At 46.8% G+C, this 16957-nt stretch overlaps 1 protein-coding gene across 1 annotated transcript in view; it reads right to left on the reverse strand.

Moving 5' to 3' along the window:
* CDH13 (cadherin 13) overlaps positions 1–16957 on the reverse strand; it is a 1023179-nt gene that overhangs the window by 235624 nt on the left and 770598 nt on the right. Inside the window, exon 7 of the mRNA XM_015083822.3 lies at positions 8243–8421. Within this exon, the coding sequence (XP_014939308.2) occupies positions 8243–8421 (179 nt within the window). The remainder of the gene's footprint in view (positions 1–8242; positions 8422–16957) is intronic.

Raw genomic sequence — 16957 nt, forward strand, 5'->3', positions numbered from 1 at the left:
CACATAGGGTGGTTCACCATCTGCGTTTCATTTGCAAGGATAATGTGTTATTTTAAAAATAATAAGACAATTTATTTACATCTACTCCCCTTCCCCATTTTCTCAGCAGCAAGTGATAAGAAAAAAAAACTGGAGAAAATTATCCCACCAAAAATATTTATGAGTAAATAGCTCACAGAAATGGGGAGGTAGTGCTATCTGAATAATTCTGGTCCCGCCCACCGAAATAAAGACAGAGAATATTCTTGACAGTGTGATTGAATTGTGTATAATTACTGCCAATGTTTTAAACATGATGATAATGAGAAAAGTATTAGCATGAGATCAGAGCCGGCTGAAAACATTTATTTACTGAGAGGGTGATGGCTATTTTTTTCTTTCATTCAAGGCAAGGAAGGAAATGCTACCCCTTAGGATTATTCCTTTATTTTCGGGCAGCTTGACTCGATAGCGTCATTTTCACAGGTTTCTTTACTATGTTTCTGGAGATGCGGCCTACGTGACAATATTTTGACTTGGGTCACCTGGACCCAACACATCTGCGTTCTCCTCAGATGCGCAGCCACATGCCCAATGTCAATTGACCATTTTCCATACGATGCTCCCTCTAACCTTCGTCAGTTTCCCCTGACATAATCAAGGACTCCTGAATCTCTCATAGCAAGTACACGCACATAAATCTAAAAATAAGTCTTACGTGACACTTGCCATGGAAAGAAGGAAATTCTGTTTTCCCATTTGGCCTAAAAATTGGGGGCATTACAAAGTTTCAGAAAGTCCTTTACCAGCTGAAAATAGAAAATAAATTACATTCACAGGCCTAATATCTCTTACTGGATGTACATTCTTACGGGTAGGCTACCAGTTCCCTTAGATTATCTAGAGGACAATACATATTAAGTCGAAGGTGAATTCAAATAAAGATAGAAAAGTGCTCAAACCCCTTAAAAAGACTTAATGATACTCTCACAATGCAAGTGTTAAGATCGAATTTCAAGGGCCTCTTTAGGAAAATGTCTCTATTTGTTAAAAAAAGAAAAAAAGAGGGGCGCCTGGGTGACTCAGTCGGTTAAGCGTCTGACTTCGGCTCAGGTCGTGATTTCGCGGTTTGTGACTTTGAGCCCCGCACCTGGCTCTGTGCTGACAGCTCCGAGCCTGCTTCGGATTCTGTGTCTCCCTCTCTCTCTCTGCCCTTCCCCTGCTCATTCTCTGTCTCTATCTCAAAAATAAATAAAACATTAAAAAAAAAAAAAGAAAAAAGAGGAGGAGGAGGAGAAGGAAGGAACCAAAAAGACAAACAGAGCTCCCAAACTGACCATTAGCTACTCTGAGTGGTTTCAAATGGTGGCCGTGTTCAGAAAAGTTGGCAGATTTCAGCTGATGAATTTCGGTCTCCCAGCCAAGATGATCAACTAAATAAAGCATTTTTCAAACGTTAGGGACCTTTATCTGATTTTATTTTGTAGCGCAGCCAGACATAGTTTAAAAACATAGACAGAGCTGTCAGAACGAGGGGCTGAGTGTGGTTATGGAAAAGAATAAAACAGTGCCCCAGATGAACCCAATTTCGTTTAGTAGGATATATGGCTCTTATTTTCTCTAAACGTTTCCCCAAACATTTAAGCAAGAGACACAGATCCTCACGCCCATCCCATTCGCCAAGGTATTTCTTAGAGCCTAGTGCAGTCCTGACACAAGGTAGGCGAAAGTGAGTAGATTCGATTACTGGATGATTACACAAGGGCGAGACTAGGCTCTCAACTAAAACAAAATCATTTCCTCTGTTTGTATACCCATGCTAGGGCAGTAGATCTTGCAGGAAATTCTAAGATCATCTGTAAACTATTTACTCATACATACAGACTGAAGGAACACAGGCCATCCATCCATCAACCCATCCATCCAACAAATCTTTGCTGAGTGCCTATTATTTATCTGGCTCTTAAATTTGGCAGTGAGAATACAGAGATGGGACAAAGATCCAAGATCTCCTTCTTCAGGTAGTTTATGTTCCCATATGGTTTCAGAAAAAGCAATCAGAGGACCTTGCACTGGAAAACGCACCGAGTTTCCAAGTAAAATTTGATGTCTATTAACGCTGAGCTTATGAAAACAGAAGGGCAGTAAGTGGTCACTGCACCTGCTCTCACAATCCAGCTGTGAATCTAAGGGATGGCCACAGAACCCGGCCCAGCATCAGGAAAGGTGAAGAGGCCTGACGTCCAGAACACAGCGAATCTGGCCTGCGCAATTTGGAAAGAGTCTTTTTGTATTGGCAACATGTGGGTAGAAACAATAGTCAAGGTCTCGGCAGGAGCTGAGGGAACTGGAGCCTGGGTGATCGGCAGCCACAGGAGGTGTGACACATGTAATAACTGTGTTCGCTGTTTGCAAGACTAGAGGAAGGGATGCACATCTTGAAGCCGTGAGAGAGGTGGTGTGCAGAGGTCATGATCACAGTCATTCCTGATGAGGAAATAGGCCCAGAGAGGGTCAATGATTTGCCCAAGGTCCCACAGCTGGCCAGGTAGGAGAGTGAGTCTCCCGGGCAGCATCCTGCAAGGCACATTGTACCTTGAAGATATTCAATAAATGTTTTCAATAACTACAGTCTCAAGGGCAGAAAACACATCAAGGATCTAACCTTTACTGATGAACTGAATCCCTTGTATGACACCCTACCAAGGGCAGTCTGTCTGAAGACATCCCTCAACGGGGAACTCACTACCCACGTTTACAATTTACTGCGACAATGAATAATGATAGTTACGGCAGCTTGTGTTGAGAATAGACAATGCGCTTTATGTGTTTTAGCACATTTGATCCTCACCAACTCATTTAGCGCAGGTGCTATTATTCCCACTCCACTGATGAATAACTAAGGCAAGGAGAGGCCAATTAACTCACCATTACGGATTGAATTAAGTCCCCTAAAATGATATGTTTAAGTCCTAACCCCTCGTACCTGTGAACATGGCCTTATTTGGAAGGAGGGTCTTTGCAAATACAACCAAGTAAAGATGAGGTCATTAAGGGAGGTCCTAATCCAACGTGACTGGTGTCTTATAAGAAGACCCACGTATGCACAGAGGCAAGACCATGAGAAAGCACACAGTCAGAAGGAGGGCATGTAAGACGAAGGTTGAGGTTGGAAGCGTGTGTCTACAAGCCCAGGAACACTCAAGATGGCTGGGAACCACCAGAAGCTGGAAGAGGCAAGAGAGGATCCTCCCCTGGAGACTTCAAAGGGAGCCTGGCCCCACCAACACGCTGGTTTGAGACTTCTGGCCTCCAGAGCTGTGAGAGGAGAAATGTGTGTCGTTTTAAGCCACCTGGCTTGTGGTACATTGTTACAGCCATCCAGGGAAACAAACATGCTCAGTTTACATTACGGGGTCAGCAACCACACTGAAACATGGTCTCCAAAGGCAGGGACTCCTCAACTTGTCGCACATTTGGATCACCTGGGATTATTCTTTTGAACTACCGATGACTGTTCTACCGCCTGAGACTCTGATTTTATGGCTCTAGGCTTCTGCTGAAGCACTGTGATTTCTTTCTTTAAAAAAAAATTTTTTTTAAGTTATTTTATTTTACTTTAGAGAAAGCGAGTCGGGAGAGGGGCAAAGGGAAAGAGAAAGAGTTTTAAGTGGGCATCAGCACAGAGCCAGACCTGGGGCTCGATCCCACGACCCTGGCATCATGACCTGAGCCGAAATCAGGAGTCGGACACTCAACTGACTGAGCTGCCCAGGTGGCCCTGGAGCACTGAGATTTCTAAGGCTCCTCAGAAAACTTTGAGAAACTCTGTCACAGTTGACTCCACTTGTCACCATTTGGGGACCAAGTGGAACAAACCCACCAAGCCCAATGGCATCTATTTAGCAGTGGTGGCCCCCCGAATGGGAAGCCAAGTCAGCTGCCTGACACGGTTAGGAGGAAAAGGAGGGGGTCAGTTATGGGGCCTCAGAAGATGGAGACAGCAGGTGAGCTTCCTTCTAGCATTTTCGCCTGACCCAAAGCCAGAGAGCGACAGGTGGTCTCACTCCCAGCTCTGTGCATGCCCTGCAGGTCCAGAGGCCACACGGCCCCACATGCAGCGGGAAATGAAAGGCAAGAACCCTGCCAGACAGCAGCCTGCACACATAGAGATGCTACTCACTCTGAGCCTGCTTCCCTTCCCTCCTGCCCTTCCTTCCCCTTACTGCTCAGTAAATATTTGTTGGGCATCTGTCATGTGCTAAGGACTGGGAATGTGTCAGGGAAGAAGATGGGCACAATCCCTTCCCTCCTCAGAGTATGGATGGGGGCAGATCAGTGAGGGCACCTGCCTCAGCTGGCCCCACTGGAGACATCCTGATGAGCAGTGGTGGGAAGAAAAGGCAGTGACCGAGATGGTGACATTAAAGATAATTTATCGGCGTCCTCGGCTGTCCTATCAACACGCTTCAGGACAAAGTAAATATGGGAAAGGCAGGTTCAAAGAAAACAGTGCCCGCTGCCTCCCTGGAGTCTTACGTCACCTGCCAGGGTCCTCCTTGGGTCCGTACACAGTAAAGGAAAGGTACTAAATGGAAAAGCAAAGGGAAAACTGACATCGTATCAGCTGAGCTCATGATGCCAGAGCCAGCGGGCTTCCAGATCCTCTAAGCCCAAGCAGGTGGGGCCCAAACAGGACCAAACCATTTGTATCGTCTCAGGGGCCCCAGCTTTCGAAGTCCCTGACCCATTTGTTTACATTCACTGTATTGCAGGGGTCCCAGTGGAATATTTTCTTAAAAATGAATAGTGCATAAGTGTTCTATTTTTTAATTTTTTTTTACTGTTTATTTATTTTTGAGACAGAGAGAGACAGAGCATGAACGGGGGAGGGGCAGAGAGAGAGGGAGACACAGAATCGGAAACAGGCTCCAGGCTCTGAGCTGTCGGCACAGACCGGACGCGGGGCTCGAACTCATGGACCGCGAGATCATGACTTGAGCCGAAGTCGGAGGCTTAACCAACTCAGCCACCCAGGCACCCCATATTTTTTAATTTTTTAAAAAAAGTTTCTATTTATTTATTTTGAGAGACAGGGAGAGCACAAGCGGGAGAAAGGCAGGGAGAGAGGAAGAATCCCAAGCAGGATGTGTGCAAAGCCCGATGAGGGGCTCGAACTTGGGAACTGGCAGATCACGACCTGGGCCCAAATCAAGAGTCGGACGCTTAACTGACTGAGCCACCCCGGTGCCCCAGTGCATACACGTTTTAAATGTTCTGCTCGGATGGTCCAGCAGTAGACTTTAAAACCACACCCGAGACAGGACGCCTACTCAGAAGTTGTCCAGAAATAATGACAAACAATTCTCCAGCCCTGCTGGAGGGGCCCGTCGTAGGCACGTGATCCAGGAAAGGCGCAGTGAGCTTACAAGTGCCGTGTGCAAGTCCTGTCCCTTTAAAGGCGAGCAACGCGGAGTCACGTTTTACCCTTTCAGCAAACTTGCTGGGGAGAAGCTTACCGCAGCAACAGTGAATAGTCAAGGCTTGCCTACATTCGGGGACGTTTCTTTCCTTCAGATTGCACTGATGTTGCCTGGGTCAGCAGTGAACTCTGGAAACCCTCACAGAGAAGTGACACTCTTCATTCATTTTCATTGATTTTCCAATTTCAGTTAAACTGTCTATCTTTCAGGGGGGGAGCTGTTTATGCATCGTGGCTAGAAACGCTTCATTCACCTCCCATAATTGCGTATTTATTGCAAGCTGACAAAAACCCGAATGAAGAGATCATGAGCTTAAAACACATCTGGCCCCCCGATAAACCTTAAAAATGGAAGAATCCACTACATTATCACTTTGGTTTATAAACAGAGACTTACAACACGTATTCTGTCAGTAAAAACAGACGCTGAGCTGCGGAAATCACTGCACTGCATCTATGCCGTGCAAAAATCTGCAAGTGTCTTTGGGAGAATTAGGGGTTATGGGAAAGCTGGTGCGTGTGTGTGTGTGTCCACATGCGTGTGCACATGCATGCCGGGCAGGGAATAGACAGAGGTGGAAAGTCATTCCTTGCCTCGGAGGAAGACAATGAATCAAGCAGTCATAAAAACATGGAGGGCTGGAAAGGAAAGGGAGACAGGACGAAGGAGGACTCCGTACGTTCCTTGCCCCCCGCCGTTTTCCTACCTTTAACTAGTAACGATTACATTTTCCAAGTGACAGCCACAGTTTCAATAAAGATCTCATCCTCTCCCTCCCTTCCAGTAAGTTCTCTTCCTAGCTACTGATTCCCACCCCCGAAGGGCAAAATCTTCCTTTCCAACGCATTCTTGCCTGTACCGCAAAAGACGTATAATGAAGATTGTTAGCAGTGCCCCCACTGTGCTTGGAGCAGTGGGGCTAAGACACGCAGACGATCGCAGCGTCTGCTCTCTGTTAAGTTTACAGTCGAGGCCACCGGAACTTTCTGTGATGGTGACAAGATTCCATACCTGTCCTGGCTGATGCAGTTTTACATTTTCATTTCAATGAATGCAAATGAAAATTGAAATAACTACACAGGACTAGTGGCTACTGTGTTGGGCAGTACTCTAGACCCAGAGGAAGGGGTATTCTTTTTTTTTAAGTTTGTTAGTTAGTGTATGTATGTATGTATGTATGTATGTATGTATGTATGTATGTAGAGAGTGAGCGAATAGGGGAGGGGCAGAGAAAGAGGGAAAGAGAGAGAGAGAATTCCAAACAGGCTCCAAGCTATCAGTGCACAGCCTGACATGGGGCTCAAACCCATGAACTGTGAGATCATGACCTGAGCTGAAATCAAGAGTCATATGCTTCAGTGACTGAGGCCGCCCAGGCACCCCAGGAGGGGGATATTCTTTTTTTTTTAAATTGTTTTTTAATGTTTATTTATTTTTGAGAGGGAGGGAGAGACAGAGAGAGAGAGAGAGAGACACACAGAGTGTGAGTGGGGGAGGGAGAGAAAGAGAGGGAGCCACAGAATCCCAGGCAGGCTCCATGCAGCCACTGCAAAGCCCTTCGAGGGGCTGGAACCCACAAAGTGAGATCACGACCTGAGCCGAAGTTGGATGCTTCACTGACTTAAAGACAGTGGCTCGAACCCAGATTCTGGGCAGAAGCTACAGTGTGGAAAAGCAGAAAGGAGAGAAGGCATTTCTGACCCAAGGAAATGCACAGAGCCCATTCCGAAAACCCAGCAGTTTCCGTGGGGCAGGTGCTGCTTGTGGAAGGTCTGTGGGATGATGCCATGTTGGCAACAAAGAATTCCAGGATGGGAGATCTGGGGCGGGTGGAGGCGGTGGGGGACAGAGGGGAGTCCCTAAGTTGGTTGAATATGCTGTGTTTGACGGGCCAGGAGTCTCTCCTACTGAGGGGAGCCTGTGGGGAGCTACAGAGGGACATGTGACTCAGGAGGGGGGGGCCAGGACCAGGGGGCACATGTGGGGGGCGTGAGCTGGGCAGGAGCCCACACCCCACATACACGGGACTGAGACCACCAGCTCCATCTGACCGCCACGTCTGATGTAACCGACTGTCCACGTGTGGAAACTTCCAGAATTTGTGATTTTCAGGAAGGCTGGAAGTTGGAAATTTTGAAAAATAAATATGAAATCTAAATATTCTGACACGGCCACTAACGTGAAAACCTGAAAGCAGCCTAGGTAAAACCAAAGAGCAAGGGGGTGGACTGGCCGAGTTCCCTGGGTCGCCTGTGTGTGACATGTGACCTACGTGATGGGTGACGGTTCCCAGCGACAGCCTAAGGGTGAAGCAGGAGAGACGGGTTCCGGGGGGACACAGTGACAGAGGGTTTGGGAAAGAAGAGAAGTCCAAGCCACCTGACTCTGTGATCTCGGGCAAAGCCACCTCCCTCCTCTCTGTCCCTCTCCTACCTCCCTGACTGCCCTTCCCTCCTTTGTCCCATCCATTTCCTCTGGAAGGTGGGTAAGGATAGAGTCCCATTATGAGGACTCATGAGTAAGTGCTTCAGGAGGAAACTGAGGCATCGGGTGGAAGGAATACAAATAATTCCAAGGATGTGTGTGGCCTTTTAGAGTGTGTGGTTTTGGTTCACATGATATCTCATTTCCCTTTACGGATTCCCCCCCGCAACCAACCACGTGTAAGCACCTCATTTCCACCTCTCCACGTAAAGTGCCTTTGCCTGAAGCCGACGCCATCGCCCCTGTGAGAGCCGTGTTTGCTTCTCATGAAAAAAGATGTGTGCCTTTCAGCTCACCTCTCGGTCCAGCAAGGCAGGTGACACGACGGTGACGATGTCCCCTTTTTCAGGATCGATGTAGAACATGTTTGGAGACGGCTTGTCAGGCGTCTGCTGACGGATATTGTACCGCAGAAGGGCATTATCTGTGGCCGGGTCATCGGCATCAAAGGCTGTCATCCGCATCACTGTGGTCCCTAAGGGGGGGGGCAGGGGAGAAGGGCAGGAGACGGTCACTCGGGGGACAGCGATGGGCAGAGACCCCCCTTCCCCAGCGATCGTCAGAGACTGATGCACCAGTCACTTTCCAAATTAAAAAGGAAAGCATTTCCAGAACCATGTTGTGTTTTTGCTTTTCTTTGACTCTCCCTCGTCACATTAAAAGACCTGAAATAAAGAAAAGAAATCTTTGCCGTTCAGCAGACTGACAGCTTAATTTTTCCTTCTGCTGATATGCTGTTTATTTTCACAGGCTTTCATTCAATTGTGAATGTGGCTGCATGACAATGGCCTTTATTTTAAAAGCTCTTATTAAATGCCGATTACATGTGGGGTTCTGGGCTGGGTGATGAGGAAACAGAGGTGAGGAAAGGCATTCTCTGGTGTCCAGCAGGTCGGGGGTCAGTAAGAGTGACAGCAGATTAAAAAAATAGCGAACCGTCACAAGTGCATTGAGAGACAGCATTATGAATACATAAGAGAACAACTTCATCTAGTCCGAGGTTCAGGAAAGTTTCCAGTGCAGGCGCCTAAGGAGTGAGTAGGTGTAAGCCACGCGAAGGAGAAGGTCCTCAGTGGGAAAAGATGTTCCAGTTAAAGGGAACGTTACCAAATGTTATTTCAGCCCCCACTATATGGCAGCCACACTGTCATAAGCGGTTCAGAGACGAAGACAACATAGGAATAGAGGAGGACGATGGCAAAGGTTGGTAAGGATGTGTGACACCGGGCTGGCTCATACACAGCTGAGACGCAGAATTGGTGTTTGCCACATTGGAGGACTTTGGAGCAGCAACTAGTTAGATCTACCCTATGACTCAGCAACAGCACTACTAGGAATTTACCCAAGGGATACAGGAGTGCTGATGCACAGGGGAACTTGTACCCCAATGTTTACAGCAGCACTTTCAACAATAGCCAAATTATGGAAAGAGCCTAAATGTCCATCAGCCGATGAATGGATAAAGAACCTGTGGTTTACACACACAATGGAATACTACGTGGCAATGAGAAAGAATGAAATCTGGCCTTTTGTAGCAACGTGGATGGAACTGGAGAGTGTTATGCTAAGTGAAATATGTCATACAGAGAAAGACAGATACCATGTGTTTTCACTCTTATGTGGATCCTGAGAAACTTAACAGAAGACCGTGGGGGAGGGGAAGGAAAAAAAAAAAGGTTAGAGAGGGAGGGAGCCACAACATAAGAGACTCTTAAAAACTGAGAACTGAGGGTTGATGGGGGGATGGGAGGGAGGGGAGGGTGGGTGATGGGTATTGAGGAGGGTACCTGTTGGGATGAGCAGAAATTTGACAATAAACTTCATATTATAAATAAATAAATAAATAAATAAATAAATAAATAAATAAATAAAAATATGTACCCATTTGGCATCTACTGTCAAGAAATATTTGCATGGCGGGGGGCGTCTGGGTGGCTCACTTGGTTAAGTGTCTGACTCTTGATTTCGGCTCAGGTCACGATCTCACAGTTTGTGGGATCGAGCCCTGTGTCAGGCTGCACGCTAAAAGTATGAAGCCTGCTTGGGATTCTCTCTCTCCCTCTCTCACGTGCGCTCTCTCTCTCTCTCTCAAAATAAATAAATAGACTTAAAAAAAAAAAAAGAAACACTTGCGTGTGTCGACAAAGCGTTCTTGCAGGATGTTCACTGCAGGATTATCCATCATGGTGAAAGCTTTGCCAACAACCTCACTGTCCAAACAACAGAGGATTTGCTAAAATGATGGGATTCCCGACACTATGAAAAAATTTGCAGCGGGCAGAAAAAGGTTGGAGGTCTAATGTGCTCTAACATGGAAGGCTCTCTAAGAGTACCATGTGAAATTATCAGGTTGAAGAATGTTACCAATAGCATGGTATCATTTTTGCGAACCTGCTTGCACATAGAAATTGCCACAATATTTTATACGTATTTTGCAGGTACAGTTTATGTCCATAAAAGCATAGAAGGTCTATGAAAGTGGACTTCACATGGGTCATGGTGGTGAAGGGGAGCAAATCTCGCCACCCAAGATATGACTCTTCGGCATATTGATCGTTTTAAGCTGGTTATTGTTAAAAAGCTGCAGTCACAAGAGAAGTTCTGAAAATCAAGAAGTTACACCTTTTGGAAGGAACCTTTACATTAGTAAGGGAAATCTTCATTTACTGGTATTGCCCTCGGTGTACCAGTAAAAGGAGGATGACTCTAAATCTTGACAAACTCTTATCAATGGAGAAGGCAGGGACTTAAACCCGTATAACAACCCTACCCTCCTTGACTGTACTTTTCCTGGTCACCTCCCATAACTCACCCCTCTCCCCCTACGTCTCCCCATCTTTAGCTGAAGATGGTATTTAAGGTGATGGCTTCAGCCATTTCAGGAAATGACTCCATTTGCCTGTGTCTCTCCCATATATGTAGGACGTATACAGGTTCCTAAACTTTTGTTTCATTTTCTCCTGTTTATCTATCTCATGTCAATTTGATTCTGAGACCAGCCAGAAGAATCTTGAAGGCCAGAGGAAAACTTTTCCTCCCCAACAGCGGTTAAATCTGGGAAAGTACAAGGGGGATTGGGATTAAGGACGGTGATGAGGAGGTAAGATTTTGGTGCAACCTATAACGTTTTGATCATTTTTACAAGGAGAATGTATTACTTTTGTGATTCAGTGTCAACCTAAAAAGATCGTAATTATGAATAATTATAAATACTGCTAATCTAAAAAATAAAACAACCGGTTATTCTACTAGCAAAATGGGTTACTCAGGAATAGCAGAGAATTACAATTCCGGACCTGGAAACTACTGCAAAGCCATAGGCAAGTCCAACAAACAAAGGAGAGTGATGTTATTTTATCAAGAAGGAAGAAGTTGGGAGGGGTTGTATTGAAGGAAAGTCCACTGGAGAAAAGCAAGAGTTCAAAGTGATGACAGTTACTCATCGGTTGAGTTGTAGGGGTGGTCGATTTCTTGAACTAGATGCAATGTACATCCTTCCTTGTCGGGACCTGTAATTGATCACTTTTTCTTGTTGATGATTCTTCTGTTGTGTCTCTATTGGACAATTCTCCTATAATTGATATGGAATGGTGCGCTCCCCTTCCCAACCTTCTCCTTGCCAGCCTCCCTGCTCCACTTTAGTGAGGTTTCCCTGTATTGACTTCACAAGCCCAATAGGAGCATGGGGTAGAACAGAATCAGGCACATTTACCTGCGGGTCTTGATGATTGTGAGCCATCGTATTCGGCTCAGGGCGACCTGCCAAACTATATCTTTTCGTTGTAGTTTACTCTTCTAAGAATATAGGGCCCACCTGTGGATTCTGACCCCTTCTGGACCCACAAAATGTGGGTAATGTGAACTAACGGGTAACAGATGAAAGCAGTACCGTCCAATCGTTCCCAGAAGTATTCACATGTGGAAAATATTGAACCGTAAAGTAAACATGAAATTCATCTGGCTCGGCTGCCATCCTGTTATTCTTTTTCCATCTATAACAGTGCTTCTCAAACCATCCAAAGCACTTTACTTTTTCCCCACAATCAGAATCAGATTATGAGCCATTAGGTCTGACTGATCAGGCAAATGAGGGGATCCAATCACCCTAAGGTTGAATGGATTTCTAGAGCCGTCTCAGTGTGGCCATTAGGCCAGATACATCAGGCGCATTTTCTACTCTACCATGTTTCTTTGCACTTCTTTGTTTCTTTGTGAAATCGTCCCAAGGCAAACTTCCGGGTCCACGGCAAGAAGAGAGAAATCTTGGGGGCGCCTGGGTGGCTCAGTCGGTTAAGTGTCTGACTTCGGCTCAGGTCATGATCTCACGGTTTGTGGGTTTGAGCCCTGCACTGGGCTCTGTGCTGATGGCTCAGACCCTGGAGCCTGCCTCAGATTCTGTGTCTGCCTCTCTGTCTGCCCCTCCCCTGCTCACGCCCTCTCTCTCAAAAATAAATAAACATTTAAAAAATTTTATATATAAAAAAAGAAATAGGTCTTGGCTTCTGCCCCTACCTTATCTTGCCCCTTGTCTTTGGAAAATATTAGGAAACAGTCTGGGACTTTGTTTCTCACGGAAGCACACAACGGAATCAGGGCCTTTTCTCAACCTGCTGGTCCAGGCAGCCACTCCCTATCTAGGGACACTGGTGTGATGGATGACACTTATTTGCCTCGCTGGTCTAGGAGGACAAGACACTTTAATGAGGATCCCTTCAGAAATCAGAGGCAGTTTTCAGGCCTATAAACTCGCCAGGGACGTGCTAAGCGAGTTCCTTGTGGCCAGAGGCATGAAGGAGGCCTCAACACTATCAATTCCACAGGAAATTGTCTCTGGTTGAGTATGTATGACCCAGTGCCTTGCACTTTGTTAATGTCCAATGAATGCTTGACTGATGGAGTCTTTGCCCTATTTAATGTGCTTTTAATCGAAGTCCTAGATGAACGAGCAAAATGACGTCTAAAAGTGAAGTCGTGAGGCTTGCATGTGTCACAGCTCCCACTGAAAGGATGAGGGGAAGGAAAAAAGATCTCGTGGCTCATGGATTTTCAATTTTCACCAGGAAATTCACCGATGATGTCTTTTTTGGTGGTTATTGTTACAGATTTCATAACCTAACACAAGGTTATACTGGAATGTTCCCAAGTTTACCCAGGAAATGCTTTTTATTTTAACGAATCGTTCGGGAGCAAATGAACTTGATCTTATGTGCTGCCTTTGTCCTAGCCCAGATGTGGGTACAGAACAGGATTAATGTCTGCGGCCCACCTCCACAGAGACTGAATAACGTCCTAAGTCTCATCAACACGTTTGTAGCATTGATGAAAATGACCTTGGGTGACGTTTAGGTTCAAGTTTTGCTGTGTGAACATGGGCAAGTGATTCAGCCCTACCCAAGCCTCAGTTTCCCCAATTGCAACAAGAAGATATTAGTAACACTTTCCTCTTTGGTCTTTGTAAGGTCACATGGGATACCATATTAAAGGACTCGGTACAAGTCCTTTGAGTGTTTTGAGGAGGATGCCTTTTCTTACCAAAACTGTTCAGGGTTCTGAGCCATCATGGGGGTGTGGGCGATGGCCTCAGACCACAGAGCTGTCCACGGAACCTGGTACCTGCTGCGGTGAGCCCAGCTGCCCATCGTCTCTGAGTTGCCCTGCCTCACCCTCTCCCTTGTACCGTGTCTGTGGTCTTAGTTTGCAGATATGGGTTTCTGCTGCAAAGATCACAGCTTTATACTAACACATACACATGCACGTGTGCTCACACACACACACACTCACACACACATGCTGTAGGCTACGCTGTGATACTCTCATCTTCCTCTGGGATCAAGGTTCTATCCTGAGTCCCAGTCCATCCAATGGGCCCAACACCCCGCTCTTGCTAGCCCCTCCCCTGGGGGCTGGCTCATGATTTTCATAATTCCAGTTCTTCCATGGCTGGATAAACCAGCATTTCCTGAACTGTATCCAAGGAACTCTGTTCCATGAGCTGAGCAGAGAAACCGATTTGGGAAACACACAATAATCGTAGTTACGCAAGTTTCTATCCTGGAGGACGCCTCCTGTCTTTAGTGAGCAAATGTGTATCATAAATCTCCAAGAGAGAACAGACTCTCAGCGTTTCCCTAACTGCTCTGTTGATGGAGCCTCTTCGCTTTAAGAGCATCTCTATGTGATGGGCCGCCTGGTCCTAAACTTGAGCTCTCGGAGGGGACAGACTGTGTTCTGTTCATCTTCATAAGCTCAGTGTCTCCATGCAGGAGGTCCTCTATCAATGTTGAGGACAATCGCATTCTTGCAATTCACTCAAGCTTTGTCTTATTTCACACTGACCAGAAACCATAAAGCACTTGTTACTGAGAAGCACGGACAACAATGCCTGCACATTTTTCAGAGCCAGGCACGCTTCACTACCACCTCTGAATATGTAGATATATTTTTGGCCCTTGGAGGCCCTCGTTGGAACTGGATTCACCAGGTAGGCACCAGGACAGCGGCTCCGATGCCCATGGGGGGCACCCTTTGGCCCTTTGGCGCAAAGGCGCCTTACCCTTTGCCCGAGCCCACACCCTGGACTCTCAGAAGAAGGGCCCACTCATTTCCATCAGCCCAGAGGCTTCCGCATCCATGCTTATCTCATGTCTATGTGCGCTTCACCATGGCAGAGGGAAGATAATTATATGATAGATACCCGTGTGGGTCCTCTGAAACACATTTCTGCCTTCTCCCCCATCATCAAAATAAATGATAATCACCCTGTCACTCCCAGATGAACTAGCAACAGCCCCTCTAAAGCACATAAAAGAATTAGAGGCTGCTAGTTGAGAGTCTCAAGCCAGCCTGTCATTTTCTTTGGTGGAAGGACATGGCCGCCAACATGAAAGGCTGATAAACGATTATGATTGTTTTGACTTGGTCCAAGACAGTCCCTTCCTCTTGGCCGCATGTCTCTGATTAAAGAAAGTGCCGCCTGGTGTTAGGACCTTACATGCTGGTGTTTGACATTTTGCTTCCCTGTGACTTCAAGTGCAGCCACACCTGTGAGGCGTGGTGAGGGGATGCTTTCAAACTCCACGAAAGGCCAGCTAGCCTCAGATGGGGTGGGGAGGCTCTAAAACACGGCTCACTCTGTGCCACAGGCAACAAAATGATTCTGTTCTTGAAATTTCTTTGACCTCGTCCCAAAACGTCTCCTTCACCCAACCAAAATGGTCAGACTCCTTTTTTTTTTTTTTATAAACCACAGTCTCATAAGCAAGAAGTATATTGAAACATGGACATTCTGATCTGTAACTGGCCCGGGATTTCTGAGAGCCCAGCTGGGGCAACTGCCTGCTTTCCAGGGATGGCAGATGTCACCAAGTGAGCCCCCTGCATGTGACAAAACGGCACGTCGTCAAAAAGCTTCAACCTCACAGGAGGAGGTGGGTAGTGCGTTCTGATGCCACCCGGACACCAATCTCCGTAACTAAGTGTCCTAAGAGATGTGTGGCAAAGGCTGCTTAAAAAGAGGGTGTGACCACGGATGCTGGATTGCCTGACTTACTCCTCACGTGTCTATTCCCACGTCACGAGAAAAGTCCTGAGACATTTAGTGCCCCAACTTGCTCATCCAGGCGATGGGGGCATAGAAGCATCTGGGGCTATGTGTAGTTGGGGTGATGCTAATTTGAAACAAATTATACTCCTCTTGAGACTCCTCAGTTTGGAGGTGTCCTGGGCACCCTGGTTCCACACGTCCAACTAGCGATGGCAAACGTGGGATGCCAACAAAGCCGCCAGCTTTTGCCCCGGGACCGAGGGCCATTCCAGGATGGTCCCGGGCAAACCAGAATGAGCTTGTCGCTGCCAGGCCGAGTTTGCTTTCAGACACAGACGCATCTCCTGGACAGGACTGCCAGGGTACAGACGTGAGAATTGTGGCCGAACGAGCCTTGAGCCACACGGACCCCGACCATTCATTGGACTCACTCTGTCCTGCTGCTGTGGGACTGCTTCCCGCCACGCAGGGGACACAACCAGCTCTCTCCTACAGTTCTTAATGGTGAAGAGTGAGCGAAGCAGGTGTGCAAACTCAAAGCAGAGCAGGGCTCGAGTGTGGCTTTAACTCCTGGCCTCACCACGTACTGGCCGGGCCTCCTTGGACAAATTCCTTCACTTCTTCAACTTCTTCATCTACAAAACAGTATCTCCCGTGATGGGCTTTGTAGGCATCGAATGTATTAATGCGGTATTTCTCAACCTTTTTTTAAAATTCATTATTACCTATCCCTCCCTTCCAGAATCTTCTTAGACCTTCCCCCCCCCCCCCCACCTGCCATGCCTGCCATGGATATACTGTATATCTATTCAGGTACTATGACCTCTTTGGAGGGTCGCAAACCATTGCAATATCCAATACTTTTAATGTCCCCCCAAACACCAATTTTCTCCTCCTTGGGGTGATATTGTCCCCACTGAGAATGTACAAATTAATGGATATAAAGTTCAATGCCCGGGCGATGGTAAATACTCAAGAGATGTTAAGTTTTATTGTTATTTTTATTGACTGCTGAAATTTGCCGCTCAGTTCTGGGCGGGGGGGGGGGGGGGGGGCAGTGCTATGTGTGATGGTGATGAGCGAAACCTTGCGGGACCCAGTCACTTCCTAGCTCTAGGACCTGCGCTCAGTATCTGCAGAAGCAGGGATTAATTAAAATCGCATAGGGACACAACTCCTTTCTTCCCTCGGGCAAGCCTGGAGACTTCTGCTGAGTGCACGCACGCGTGAATCAGCTTCCTCTGGTCTTGTCAATGTTTCTGCGTACGTGGTGACTAATAGGGAAACTGTCAAGCGATTAGTGGACAAAAGATAACCACAGCAATTTGATAGGCATGCAGAGGCAGCCTCCGTTCTGCAGTGCGTGTACTCCTGAAAAGTCACCCACGTAATGAATCATAAATAATGTCTTATTTTCCCATTGACCTACATTAGCATTTCATACCCGCTTTATCTTCATTTGAGGGGG

The sequence above is a fragment of the Acinonyx jubatus genome, chromosome E2 (assembly GCF_027475565.1).
Source record: "Acinonyx jubatus isolate Ajub_Pintada_27869175 chromosome E2, VMU_Ajub_asm_v1.0, whole genome shotgun sequence".
In the NCBI taxonomy this organism is placed as follows: Eukaryota; Metazoa; Chordata; class Mammalia; order Carnivora; family Felidae; genus Acinonyx; species Acinonyx jubatus.